The 14215-nt window shown below is 46.1% G+C and overlaps 1 protein-coding gene across 2 annotated transcripts in view; it reads right to left on the bottom strand.

Annotated features, from left to right (window-relative positions):
• ITPRID2 (ITPR interacting domain containing 2) overlaps positions 1 to 10190 on the bottom strand; it is a 41711-nt gene extending 31521 nt beyond the window's left edge. The window contains exons 1-5 of one of the 2 annotated variants that reach the window (XM_086466288.1): positions 9965 to 10190; positions 9716 to 9764; positions 4143 to 4192; positions 3284 to 3340; positions 528 to 564 (exon numbers count right to left, since the gene is read on the bottom strand). In XM_086466288.1, the coding sequence (XP_086322414.1) occupies positions 528 to 564; positions 3284 to 3340; positions 4143 to 4192; positions 9716 to 9764; positions 9965 to 10190 (419 nt within the window). Of the gene's footprint in view, positions 1 to 527; positions 565 to 3283; positions 3341 to 4142; positions 4193 to 9715; positions 9765 to 9964 lie in introns of those variants that run through there. The other variant, XM_086466289.1, reaches the window with a different exon arrangement.
• Positions 10191 to 14215: the final 4025 nt, after the last annotated feature.

The raw sequence follows: 14215 nt of genomic DNA, 5'->3' as shown, positions 1-14215 counted from the left end.
AGTGCATTTACAGAGCCCAGCTCAGGAGGAGTAGCGAGGATGCTGCCCACAGAGGCTGAAGGCTCAACGGGGTTTTAGTTTCAGCACATTTTATTTAGAAGCTTTCCCTGTAAAGCAGGACCCTCTCCTCTCTCACAAGTCTTTTTCTTCACCACTCCCAAAGAACATCTGCTCTGAAAGGTAAAACTGATTTTCCCTTGAAATTTCTGAAATGGTAAAGGATCAGGGAGGCAAAGAAGGTAAATCATACTAAGTTACTCATATTTGTCATTTCCCTGTTTTCCTCCTGCTACCCCAAAATCTACATCAGGTCTGCTGGAAGAATAATTTTTTTTTTTTTCCCCTGCATCTCCTAATGACTGTTTCTGTGTCACCTGGATCTTCTCCTTCCCTCTCACATAAACAGACATGAGCAGAAGAGCTTTAGCTCTGAGGTAGCCTCCACGACTTTCACTGCCCCCTCTCCCTCCTGCCCTCCAGTATAAATATTTCTCTGAAGTAAACAAACAAACAAAAAAGATGTTTACCATGTTTCCATTTGGGTATCACTCCGTAGATGATTAGCTGTAGAGAAACAAGAAGTTACACACAGACCTCTTCAGAATTACACTTCCCACAACCAGTATGAAGAATCAGTAGCGAGATGTTTACTGATACTCCTGCATAAGCCAGATTTTTCTCTTCCCGTATAAATGTGATTGTCAAGGGTTTCTAGTATACGGCTCATATAAAGATGATCTAGTTTATTCAGGCTCTGTTTAAAACAAAACCTCACATGGACACATGTTTACATACTGTCATTAATCATATTAACTTGAAATTTAATGTGCAGCAAGCTAGTAATTGTTATATAAGCCATTTATTGCTTTGCAATTGAAGACGTGATTACCAGCTGCAAGGCTGTTCCCAGACAGGAAAGGGAGGAGAAGTGGGCACGCAAGGATTGCTCCAGTAGGGAAAGCAAAGGACATAAGGCAGGCAGCTGGCCCCATGGCCAGGTACTGAGACTATATTCGTTAGTCTTTTTATCAAAGTGGGGCAGGGCCCTGGCTGCCATCCACATGCACACCAGGTAGGTGAAGCCTGCAGCGCTGATGGGACCAATGGCCACACCCAGAGTTGAGAGGGCACTGGAGGTAGGGAGGCCAGCCACCAGGTACCAAGCACCTGGTCACCAGCCTCTGACAGGGAATTCGGCACTTTCTGCAGCTGGACTGGCCCTGCTCCACATGGGAACATCCCAGGCAACATTAGTCTTTCAGAAAATCAACACCTTGTCAAGCCAGAGAGTTGAGCCCCAGCCTTAAATTACAGGTTCCCCAAAGAGGCGACTCAACACTAACTAACTTGCCCCAGGAGACAGGCAAGGAGCGTGTATTTGTTATAGCAGCCCTCAGAATCAGCTAAGAAAAGAGCAAAGCGATGTCAAATGCACTGCCAGGAAAACTCTGCATCTCGACACGCTGTGCCAGCGGGGTGCAGTCAGCAATGGAGAGCGAAACATGGAAACCTCAAAACCTTTCTCTTCAGAGGCATCACAAATAAACTTAAATGTATATAAAATGCAGACACCACATCTTTTTTCCCCCCCTTTTTTTTTTTTTTTTTTTATATTCTTGCCTATAATATCAAGGTAAGCCTATCTATATGGATTAGCTGATGCCTGAAGAGCTAAACCACAGGTTTTAACAGCTCAGTAGGGTGCTGGGGTTACAGGACCCTGCCCAATGCCCTCCGTACCATTCACACAGGGCTCTGGCTTGTATCTGGATTCAGCCAGTCACGGATGCACAAGGGCAGGCCATTCACACCAGCCTCAAAGGGGCTGTCTGTCTGGCAGGGCATGCAGCACTGCTCCAAGCAGCTCTGTTGTCCCCTTGTTCTCAGACGGGAAGTAAAGCCCTGCAGAAACACCCGCGTCCTTATCCAGGAAAATCAACCCGTGATTCTAGTATTGGGACCTTCGTCTTCTAAAAAGCAGGGAAACAACCTTCTGCCTAAATCATACTAAAGGCTCATAAAACCCAAAAATCCTTAGGAATGATAAGGGGAAAAAATTGAAAAGAAAAAAGTGACATGATATTTTAAAATGTACTGACTCTTGTATTCTTGGTCATATGCTTAGAGCTTGGATTACCAGTACAAAGAAACTTTTCCTATTAAATCTTTGTACTGCAGTCAACCTAACAAGCAGAAAAGACTGTCAGAAACAAAATTTATTTTTATTTAATCCATTGCAATAAGGGACTCATTTACTGCTTCTCCATCATTATCAGATCAACTGTTTTCCTTAGAAGTCTTGAATCTTTAAAAATTAAAGATATTTCCTTCCTCCAGGCCCTGTCCCACTACTTTGACACCACTAGCAAGACTGCTGTGGAAAAACAGGGCTTTCCACTATACAGTTCTGACACTTTGCAAAAGCTGTAGTTCAAAAAAATGATGTTCATTAAAAGCTAAAAGGGGTGAGTGGTTTTGTCTTTTTTTTTTTTTTTGACACTGAAAACAGATATTGTCTTATAACCCCTATCCTGCAGATAACCCCAGCACCTGGTTTGTGAGACTATTTTTTTGCTATTTTATTTCAAGATGCTGCTGTTAAACATGATCCACAGTGGTTTTGTTTGTTTGTTTGTTTATCGACACCTCTAACCCCTGATCAATAGAGAGGCTAAAAGTCTTCTACAAAGTCCACCACGAATAGTCACATCTCCTTCCCCTTAAAAAAGGGAAGAGAAAGAAAAGGCAAGCAGCTAGCAACAGCAAAGCGTGTGCCGTGGCTGATCCAAAATACTTACTTTGGTGCTTTTCATTTTTAAAAGCACTTAGCCCTTAATGGGCTTGCCTCTTAGCTGACAGAATTTCATTCCTCCTTTCAAAAGCCTGCACATGCCACTCCCAAGGGATTCAGTGGAAGCGGGGCACACACGGCTGCCAAGCGTAACCCATGGACAAGAAGAGTAAGTAGGAGAAACCACTTTCTCACAGCCTCAGTGAGTTCTCCAGGCTGTGCTGCCACTGTGGGCATTAAAATGAGAGGGCAGAAGCAAATTCAGGGCTGCCTTCAGGTTAGACCAGAATGTATAACACCAGCAATAGTCTAATAAACTCAAAAAACAAATCTTCCTGCATTTTTCTATGTGCTTCATGCTGGGTTTTTAGCCAGCTTTATCAGCTGCCTTTGACCAGAAGGGAAATGCTGTCTTTCAAAATAAACATCAGAGGACTGAACATAATTTTTTTTTTGCTAGAAAAAAAAGAGTCATAATCCTGCCACACCCACCTTCGGCTCCCAGGGATAAATCATCTTCAAAACTTCCTCCATTTCTCACCAGCATGCCTGAAAATGTACAGTTAGCAGTTCAACAACTAAAATACTTTCTTTCCAACAGCATAACTAAATGTATTAGGAAGACACTTCAGTTCATACAACAGGACATAAACAGACTGTATTTACAACACCTGCATCACTCATGCACTAAAAACGCACTAAGTGAGAAGTTACATTTGAGAACATAGAAAAATTATTTTGAAAGAGAACAACTACAACATTGCTTTAGTTTTGCGCTCATCAACATCCCCGGGCCAGCCTGCAAGCAAATTAATTGCAAGTGGGAACCTGGAGGTACCACCCAACACATCTGTGCCTTCTGCCTATCTATCCTCCAGACACCTTACCAGGGGGATCCAGAGTCTGAGTCCAGTTTAGGCATTCCCCTCTCTCTCCCTGTACTGGATTAATAATTGAAGACTCCAGGCACAGCAAGTAATTCCTCTGCACTCTGTCACTACCTGTACATTCTCACTGTACTTTGAACTCTAGTATTCATACCTGCTCAGATAGTAAAATTTTTAGGTGTGGCAACCAGACTTACTAGAGGCAGAGACTGCTTAATGCTCGCCAGCTCGGAGAGGAAATTATAACCTCCCTATTCCATGCGATTTAGGGGTTTTTTAAGGGCTTATTCAGGATCTTTCCCCCCCCTTCTCCAGTTTCTCGGGCACAATACAGCGAGAATAACTCAGCAACGCTGACTAGGCTGTGGTTTGTGCCACTGCTAAAGAGTCGAGGTCCCAGCTGAACATCCACAAAAGCACAGTTCCCAGCAAAAGAGATTTCAGTAGGTAAAGAGCTTTCTTACCCTTCAACAGAGGATTGCTTTGCTCATCCAGGGAGGCTCCCAGAGGCGTTCTGAAACCACAGAAGAGATTAATACTACTTTAAAAACTTGCTGCTTCATGTCCTTCCTTACAGTGTGTAATAAGCTTGTGATAGCAGCAGTTGTCCCTCCCTCCGCCCCCAGAACGCACAAACATCTGAGGACTGGCAATAACTTCCTAAACAATCCCCAGCCCTCTGAACAAATACACTTTGTAGGGAAAAACAACAAAACAGGTTAATAATAACTGCAACGCTCAAACAGCAGACAGTGGCACAGCTTCAGGGTCAGCAGCCCTCTGTCAAGGAAAATGAGGGGCTTCTCAGCAAAACACCCAGAAAAAATGAGCATGGGTTTCTGAATGGACTAATTCGATTTCATTTGTATGACAAAAATTGTTGTCATTTTTCTACACATTTAAAACTTCTTGGAGAGGGGTAAAAAGCTGTGTTTGGTGATCAGGAACAAAATAGAATCTTGACAGCTATGTTAGCTATCACTTTGCCAGTTCTGATACTTTATAGACTCTTCATGTTGGCTCTTACTTGGATGATCATTCCTATTGCTGCTCCCTGAAGGGAAGGGGATTTGCTAAACCTCACAATGCCCAAAAGGTGCAGCAGAAACTGCACAAATGACAGGTCCAATCCCTCTCTGGGTTCATGCCACACTTGACACTAGCTGGATGTTTCCACATCTTGCCTCTGAGACATGTTTAACCAAAGGCCTGTCACTATTAAGTAGCGCAGCATTAACCCTCAAAGCCCAAAACAAATTCAGAAATACAATACTCATAAAGAAGGGGAAAGTAGATGATTTATGTGCCTATATTATGTATGTTTCATTTGGGTTTTTAATTAGACAAACACATAAACCTGCCCAAAGACCTGAAAGTAAGCAGTGCTCTGATACAGTATTTGTTTTGGTGCCACGGCCAAATTAAGCAAGGAAAGTTTGCATCTGCTTTCTAACAGACCTTACACTTCACAACCTTATTTTTCTTTCCCTCTGAAATGAGTTCACTCTTTCCACGTGTGGCCTGCTGATAGCAACCTCAGTTTGACACGCCTTTTGCAAAGCACAGCAAAGCCCCAATATGGTGAGACACCAAGGCAAACAGCCAGAGCATCCAGGTCCACAAGCGTGTTTCGGGTGACAGGACAAACTCTGCCAAGGTTCAGATCTCCTGGGTTTCTGCATATCTGTCCTCTCAGGATTTGAAAAAACTTAGAGTATATTGTCTAAACCTGTCATGCTACAACGAGCCTTATGTTCTGAGGTAATAACTATGCTGGTTGTTTACTCTCTGGCTTTAACGGGTGCACTCCCATCCTTCTCCCTCTCCTTACCTGGTAGCTACTTCCACATCTCTACGTTTTCAATGCAGAAACTTGCTGGCAGTGACTTTGACAGCCAAGGTCAGTCCTGCATGCACCGGCTGGCAGAAAATGGTAAAGTAACCACTGAAGCTGGCGTTTTCTTTCAGAAATTAAGTCCATTGCCTCTACAGTATGTTAGCAGCTACCCGAAAAGCAGCCCTGCCAACCACCCATCTGCTGCCCTGCTTGCACTGCTGTGGACAGGCACAGCTGCCTTATACACCCTGCCTTCAAAAAACTTGCATTTAAGAACCAGACACAACATGAGTTTAAACAAGGGACAAGCATCCACACAAAAACACTCACGGACAGCTCTGCGTTTCTGTGCCAGGCTGTTTTTCACCGGTGAGGCCTATGAGCCGGCTTGGCCAGCTCTGTCTCAGAGTGGCCCTGTGCACTGGAGAGGGTTAAGGCTGGGGGACCCTTCCACTTGCTGAGTCCTCGGGATGAGGCCTCCCTGCCAGAGGCGCATCACAGCAAGTCCCCAGCAGTCGTGCCAGCCTTCACATGCTGGCCAGGTTGGAGCAGCACGGGGAGGCCAACAGTGACTGGAGGGCAGCCTGAGCAAAGAGCAAGTAAGCAGGTATGTGCCTGGATCAAGGGATGCTACAGTTTTCCATTTGCATTCACTCATTTATACAGTATTTTAACATATATGGCAATAACTTCTCTCAATATTGGTCTACAAAAGAACTGAATGAACTCTCAAAATGCTCACATTGCCATGGCATGTAGCTACTGAGAAGGTAAGAGGACCACATGTAGCCTCAAGGCTTCCTCTCATCTCAGAAGTTAATTTGCTCAGCTACCAGTTGTGGTAGAGTGGTCTTCAGGAATGGGACAAGGGTTTTGCACTGTGCTGTAGAAGTGTTTAAACCTCAGATTTTAAAGCCCTAATTGGGCAGGAGCCATGTTTATTTTAAACTTGAAGCAAAAAATCTCTTCTTTCTGAGGTATTTCAAGAACTCTCTTCCTGCACATCTACAGGAGATGGCTCCTAAATACCTCCTGCATCCCCTGTATTACTGGCAGAGTTTAAATATACTCAGTCAAAATAACACACGTCACCACAGAGTTGACAAAAATTCCTTTTCTATCAGTATAATACAAGCACTTGTGTTTTCCATCTTAGCTTTACAAGAGTTAAAACGAAAAAGCTTTGTAAGCTTTCTTATCACTTCAAAATACCTTTTCAAAACACCAGGGAGAGAGCAAAAGATGTCTTTCTCAAAGGAATGTGATTCCTGAAACATTAACAAACCAGAAACTTTGGGTAACATCTGACATTTCTTAAGCCTCCATAATTCTTATCACAGTGTGATACATACTTGCTGCTTGGGGGGGGGGGGGGGGGGGGCCTTGCTGTTGTTTTTTTCTTTTAAAAAGCAACACACGTGTCTACCAAGTTAAATAGCATGGCATATTAGGAACCTTCTTCTCTCCTCCAAAGCAGATGTGAAACAGAGATGCCAAGTAATAAAAGCCCCAAACCACTAACATGAATATCTAGGGACAGCTAGTAATTCTTTTTATCCATATTATAACACTGTCAGTGCTTTTGGAAACAAACAAAGGAATAAATCTTATAAGCAGATCTATTTATGCAGTGGGTTGATATTAAGTTTTTTTGTCCTGCTGCCAACTCAAACCAGAAAATGAGATTTTAAAAGTGCCAATTTTCTTCTGATGTACATTTCACAAAAGCTTATAGAAACTCAGATAAAATGGGAAGGACTGCTTTTAGAAAATATGTAACAGAGAAAATACTTTATTTTAGTAACTGAATGTTCACTTGTAGTCATGCTTATATTTTTGCAACAGAGCTAACTTGTAAGAATGAAGTTGCGCGACGGACAAGAAATAGAAGCTCAGTCTGCGTATGTTACCCACACTTTGTAGCAGTCAAAGCTCGATAGCAAAAACAGTGTTAGTAAACAAGTAAAAATTTTCAGAGAGGACAACAACTGTAAATTTCACAACAACTGTTGTTTTTAAGTATTCTTCTTTGAACAACATACTATAGTATCTGTAGGGCTATATGCTGTCATCAACGCTGCCATCTTTTCCTACATACATTGTTACCAAGAGACAATCAGTTCAGGGTTTCTATACAGATAGTCATTTTATAAGGGTGCAAGCTCAATAATCATTTTACTGCACATAGTAGGTACCACTCACATGCATATTAGATATAAAAAACTGAAACCATTATAAAGTTTTAAAACAGAGGACTGTGCACCACTTCAGGCAGCTAGGATCGCACTTCCCAGATACCACTGTATGTGCCTGCACTCTGCACGTTACAGAGTCAGAGGTGAACTCCAGTCTGAATAGCTTGGTTTAAGAGATCTTAAAAAAAAAAAATCATATTTTATCTTTCTGAGGAGAACACAAGACTCTTCTGAGAAGATTTACAACAGTAAATAGCTATACTTTAGGAGACTTCTGTGGAAGGGCCACAATGGGTTTCACAAACACGCATTAACTAAATTTGCATCTCCATATTAGCAAAAGGGTAAACTCATGTTTTATTTCCTTATGTGTAAAATATGGAAATAGAGTGTAAAGTAAGACTCTCATATTTTGGTAATCAACTGACGAACATGCAAACACACTCCAGGGAAGCATTTGGTGCTGGTTTTAACAACAGATAGTTACCAGAGCTCAAGAATAAAACTCCAAGCTTTGTGTTATTACCCAAGATTTGAGCCCATCTATCAGATGTTCATGTTGTCAGTTCACAGTTTTGTGCTATTCCTTAAATTCTGTACAGAAATGGTAAGGATCACAGGGGCAGGGAAGGTTCTAGACAGAAATCCTGCAGATACAGAGAGAAGTGGCACTGCAACATTAATATGGACTTCTCCCTCAGGGGCCTCTTCCCCCTCTACTCCTCTGGTTTTTGCCCACCCTGCTCAATAAATTTCCCTTCTAATAAAGCACTGAATTTGTAATATTTATTTTTATGGATATACTTTGCTAGACCAACAGGACACCAGACCACGTAAAGTCAGAAAAATTCTTCTCCCATTCTGTAAGAACGGTCTGTCAGGTCTGAACATCAGATTTTAGGGATACAATATGATTTCAAGCCTCTAGCTGCCAACACCCCCTCCAAAACACAGCCTGTAATGATCTGAAGAAAACTATACTGAGGATGCTGTAGCCATAAAGCAATCCACACTTCAGTTACGGGGAGTAAGCTCAGTCAGACGCTTACCAGATCAAAGGACCACAAAGGCACAGCTAATCTCAGAGCTAAGTTTTTATCGTAACATAGCTGCTCTCAAAAGGAGAAGAAAACCAGAAATATCAAGTAGGAGAGGTCTTGAAATGTCATTGTTAGCTACTGGAAAGCTAATTGTTAGCTTCTCCCCATCAACTCTGGCTCCAAGGGCTGCTAGGACTGAATGGAAAGAAAGACGGGACAAAAGCAGCTGCTACTAGATGTAGCATTTATGCTTTTTATGTGACTGAGGATGAAGAAAAAGTAATGTCGTCGGCCTATTCCAAATACCAAGGAAGTATTTTGTAACAGTTAACAGAAACATGGAATTTACATACCGCATCTCAAGTTAAGGATGGTGGGACACTGAGAGAGACTTGGACAAACAAAGTTAGTCTAAATTTTGCCATGGCTCCTGAAGACCCCTAAGCAGAGGCCATCGCTGAGGAAGCACCGTTTCTTTAAATCTGCAGCAAAAACCAGGCAAAGCAACAGGGAGGCTTTAAACTGGAGCCTCTCGGTGAAAAACAGAGCAGCTTCCAAAACAATGCTGCCTTCCTTACCCTCAACTGAGTTCCTTCCTCAGCAGCTGAAAGTCTTCAGCCTCGTTAACGAGACGCCAAGGAGAGCCAAGGTGCCAAACACCAGCCCTTCTCTAGCCGTACGGACACACGCTACTGCTCCCCTTGCAACCCCAACCGAAGGTACAGCCCCTGCGATACCGAAGGGTGCTCACGCTCCTGGAAGGCTCGCGGCAGCGCCGATGACAAACACCGCTCCAGAGGGCGGCGATGCCCACGCTAACCCACGGGAGAGAGGCCCGCCGCGATCTCCTCCCCCCGCGACGCGGGAGCTGCCCGTCCGCCACCCCGCGCGGGGGACCGCGGGCTCCGGCCCCGCACCTGCAGCGACCCCCCCCGGGCGGGGGCAGACACGGTGGGAGCACCCACCTGCAGTCCTTCAGCCATATCGCGATCTTCTCGTTGGGAACGCTGTGGCCTTAAGGGCAGAGCAGGAGAGAAAAGCCGATAGTCAGTAACGGCCCGTCCGTCAGGGACGGCCCCCCTAGGCCGCCCCCGCTGCCGGCCCCCGGGGGTCCCAGGGGCCCGCAGGCTGCCGCCCCGGCCCCGCCGCCGGCCCCCGGGGGTCCCAGGGGCCCGCAGGCTGCCGCCCCGGCCCCGCCGCCACCTGGCACTGACCTGCTTCTGCGGTCAGCGGCAGCTCTCCGCCGGCGAGATCTTCCTCCTCCTCCTCTTCCTCCTCTTCCTCCTCTTCCTCCTCCTCCTCCTCACCTCGGGCCCGCGCCGCCGCCGCTGCCGAGAAATCCTCCGCTTCCGACGCCTGCCAGGAGTCCCGGCTCTTGGCCCAGGCCTTCCTCTTCTGGGTCGCCCCTTGCCGCTCCTCCGCCGCCGGGGGCTCCTCCATCGGGACGGCGGCGCCGGCAGGGGCTTCACACCGGGAGGCGGCTACCGGAGAGAGCCAGCCTGCAGGGGGAAGGGAAGCCGTGCCGTCTATCCGGGGGCCGCCGCCGGGGACGGGCGCCCGGGGGTCGCGGGGCCGCCCTCCGCGCAGCCCCGCGGGAGCGCCGCCGCCCGGGGCTCCCACCCCCGCCGGCCGTCGCACCCCAGCCCGCCCCCAGACCCACTCCCCGCCGCCCCCAGTTTCCCCCGGACAGCCGCTCCTGGCCTCGCAGGTGCCAGCCCGGGTCCCGCCCGGCACGCAGCGGGAGGGCAGGAGGCTGGGCTGGGGTCGGCCCAGCCGGTGCCCTGCCCGCGGGTACTCACATATCAAGCCGCGGGAAAGCGGCGGCGGAGGCTGCGCCCGCCCGGGCTGCGGACGGCGGCGGCGGCTCTGACTTCCTCATACCGCTGCGGGGAGAAAACTCGGCGGCCACGTGATGGCAGCGGGGCCGGCGGCAGCTCGCCTCCTGCCGGGGCCGCCCGGCCCGGCCCGGCCCGCCGCGGAGCCGCCTCGGGGCAGGGATGCGGCGGTCGGGCTGGCCGGTGCTGGGGCAGCGCGGCCGTGGAAGGGGCGGAAGGGCCGCGCCCCCCCAGGATCGGCACCCTGCGCACCCCGCGCTGGGGTGAAGGCTGGGCCTGGCTGGGCTCGGCGGCGCTCCTTGGCCTGGGCCCGGCCGGCCACGAGCAAAGGGTGTTTGCAAACCACAACACATGCAGAGCAGGCAGAAGAGTATTTGTGACATTTTTTCCTCGGGTAATTGAAGTACCGGGGAGAAGGAAGGCACAAGAAGACAAATAGCTTGTCTAGGCACACACGACTTTCTGTCTCTTCTTCATCAGGGGTGTGAAAGCAGATAAGCCTCTGCTCTGCTCGGGTACAGGCAGACACCAGCAGCACCAAAGAAGGCCTGTTAAAATCTTAGATGCACCTGAAGCCTTTATCATCTGCTTCAGGGTGTGCTCAAGCATCCAGAATCAACTGAAAACCCAGCAAAAGACAAGTCCCGGTCATCTGGGAAGGAAGTATGACACAAAAGGCTGCTTTCACTGTTGGGGACAGAGAGCTGTCTCTCAGCCACCATCTCCAGCTTGCTCACTGAGATGCCAGCTCTCTCTGCAGCAAGAGCCTGATGCCAGGCACCCTGCCTTGGCTGCACCTGACCTGACAGTGGCCTAATGGGCCAGACCGTGCCTGCCTTGGGGAGCAGGACCCCACCACTTCCCTGCGTGGGGTCTGGCTGTCACCTCCCTGCTACTGCCAAATGAACCCTGCACACCCAGCAAGCTCACCTACAGCTGTGGCGCCTGGGAGAAATAAGCTTTTTTAAAAGGTCTTTTACAGTGTCTTCATGAATCACTAAGCACAAACAGCAATAAGGACCAGAGTCCTCTGGAGGTTTAGCTGGTGTTGACAAGTAGGCACATGAGATACCTTTTGTGTAAAGGTAAATCTGTGTATGGAAGGACCAGTTTAACGGTGCTCAATAAATACCCTTTCATTTTCCAGCTTTATAGTTAAAACCTTGCAAGGAATTTCTGAGACATTTTTCCCCTAAGAAAAAAACAAAAAACAAAAACAAAAAAAACCAAAAAAACCACAAAAACAAACTTAATGAGAACAAAACATTTCTTCTTTTTCCTAACCCCTACAACCCATCCACTACTTTACATATATATATAGCCTTCCTAAGATTAATTTTTCATCACGAGTCATTTTCCTAAACACTCTAATTTTCTGAAAGCATTGTATAGAAATTAAAACAAGAACAGTAGCACAAAGAAACTGTATTTGTGTTTAATGTGTCCCTGAAAGTGTTTGTTAACATACATGTTTCAGGATTGTATTTTTAAATGGCAGTATTTGTAAAAAAAAAAAAGAGCAAACTACACTTGAATCTTTCTTGTTGATCCTCAAAACGATCAACATTTTCTCAGCAGGGCATGATTCACGCACTATGTGTTTTTGCATAAGCTAATAAGCTGAGCCGTGGGTCTCCTGAGGGGTGTCAGAGGGTCAGCACCTGTCCCACACCCTCCACCACTCAGTGCTGAGGCTTGGCCTTCGGCTGAAGTTCCTCACAGGTGTATTTATAGTACCAGAATCTTAAAATCTATTTTTTATGGGTTTGTTGGCAAGAGCCTAGCACAGCATTACTTTGACATAATGGCCAAGATTTCTGTTTTATGCATATGCATAAATAGATGTATCTATTAAAAATGACTCTTTGAGGTTAAGCTGTCTGGGTGAGAGCTGTTAGGGAGGCCTGGGGGCAGGGGGGAGGACCGGGAGAAGTTTAACCCCTGCCATTGTTTTGCTGCCTCGGAGGGAACACAATAGCTTCTGGGAAGTAACAGTTTCACTGGTGCAGCCAAGGGTGAACAGTTGCAAGCTAAAAGCAGCTACTGTCTGCCGTGCCAATACATCCTTAAGGAGTTCTTAATCCACAAATTACTGACATTATTGTCTGTAATTGCTTGTCTGTTGTGACAACACTTATTCAGAGAATGTTTGAAATGTAAACACCAGCCAGCAGCTTTTTGTGATGAAGTCCTGCCAGTACAGCACTGGGCCCTCACTTGCACCTTCGTACCATCCCATCAAGTTCCCTTTCGACTCTATAAGAATAAGGACCACACCCTCAGATCCTATATTGAGTAGAACTATTCTCTAAGGAAAATAATCTGGCTTGTTGTTGCTTTTAAAACTTGTAAGTGTTGTAATTTGTACAAAGTATTTGTAATAACCAAACAGTAGTTTTGTTCTGGAACAAGAGCTTCTCTTGCTTCAGAATGTAACTTGTCAGTTGTACTTCAAAGAAATAAATGACTGGGGAAAAAACTCAGTCACGCCATCCTGTCAGTTAAATCAGACAAAATTATTTTTTCCCCAAATATTTTTGAAAGTATTCAAATTAAAAAAAAGTGCATAGGCAGTAATTAGATAAGAGAGAAAATGTGGTTTACACTGCATTATAAATTCCCAAAGGAAGATTTGTAACCACAGCACCGTTAGCAGTACTACCAAGCGGCACAGTAAAAACCACACACGCATTTTGAGAATAATAATAGAAGAACCATCACATTCGTCGTCTGGGTGTTGTCCCTGAATATATAAATGTGTAAATAATACACACACACAGAGACACGTTTTAACCCAAAGAATGCCGCTAAGTCACTGTCTTGTGGTCTTAAAAGACCAAAAACCTTTGAAGATAACTTAATGCAATTTTTGCTTGCGGAGGATTCTTTCAGATACAGAACTGTCTTAAAAAATACATTCCTACATAACTCAAAAAGATATAAATGAAGTGCTTCCACCAGTTCCCTTAGGTACTGGTTCCCATGTCCGAGTGCACTGTAAGTAGCACTTTGCTACTAGCAAGGCTGGGCTTACCTCTGCTTTTGAGCCGATCATTTCGCTGCTAGATCTGTATGTCTAGATCCTTCACTGTTCAGGAAGGATTACATGATTTATCTCTATGACTCCATATAGCATGCAGGGATAGGGATAAGCCTCTGGAAACCAAATAAATATTTGGCTACATAGCTGGGCCCTTGGTAGCATGGTCAGAGCCTACACTTCTTCCTCTGCTGCCTCCTCAGAATTACAGACATCCAGCGCCCCCAAGAAGGATGGGAGCAAACAGGATCAAGAGGTGCTGGTGAGCAATGGACTGGCCAGACTCAGAAGCTGGTTCCTCTGTTTTCCAGCTCAGCAGAGGGCTAAACCAGGAGGACCATCTGCAGCAGGACAACATGCTGTCAATCAGCCCCCAAAGCCCCATTGCTCAGATCTCGCCATGGAAGGGACACTATGACCATGCAAGGGGATAACACATACAGAAGCTACTAGATAGGGTAATTAGGAATAGATTTACACACCAAAAAAAAAAAAAAAAAAAAGACCAAAAAAAATCCAACCAAAAAAAACCCAAAACCTCCAAGCAAAACTCTCTGTTCCTACTGCCTTCCTTTGACAGAAGAAATGGG

The sequence above is a fragment of the Leptosomus discolor genome, chromosome 5, assembly GCF_034619465.1.
Source record: "Leptosomus discolor isolate bLepDis1 chromosome 5, bLepDis1.hap2, whole genome shotgun sequence".
Lineage (NCBI taxonomy): Eukaryota > Metazoa > Chordata > Aves > Leptosomiformes > Leptosomidae > Leptosomus > Leptosomus discolor.
Note: the sequence above shows the minus strand (reverse complement) of the source record. Positions and strands in the feature narration are given on the sequence as shown.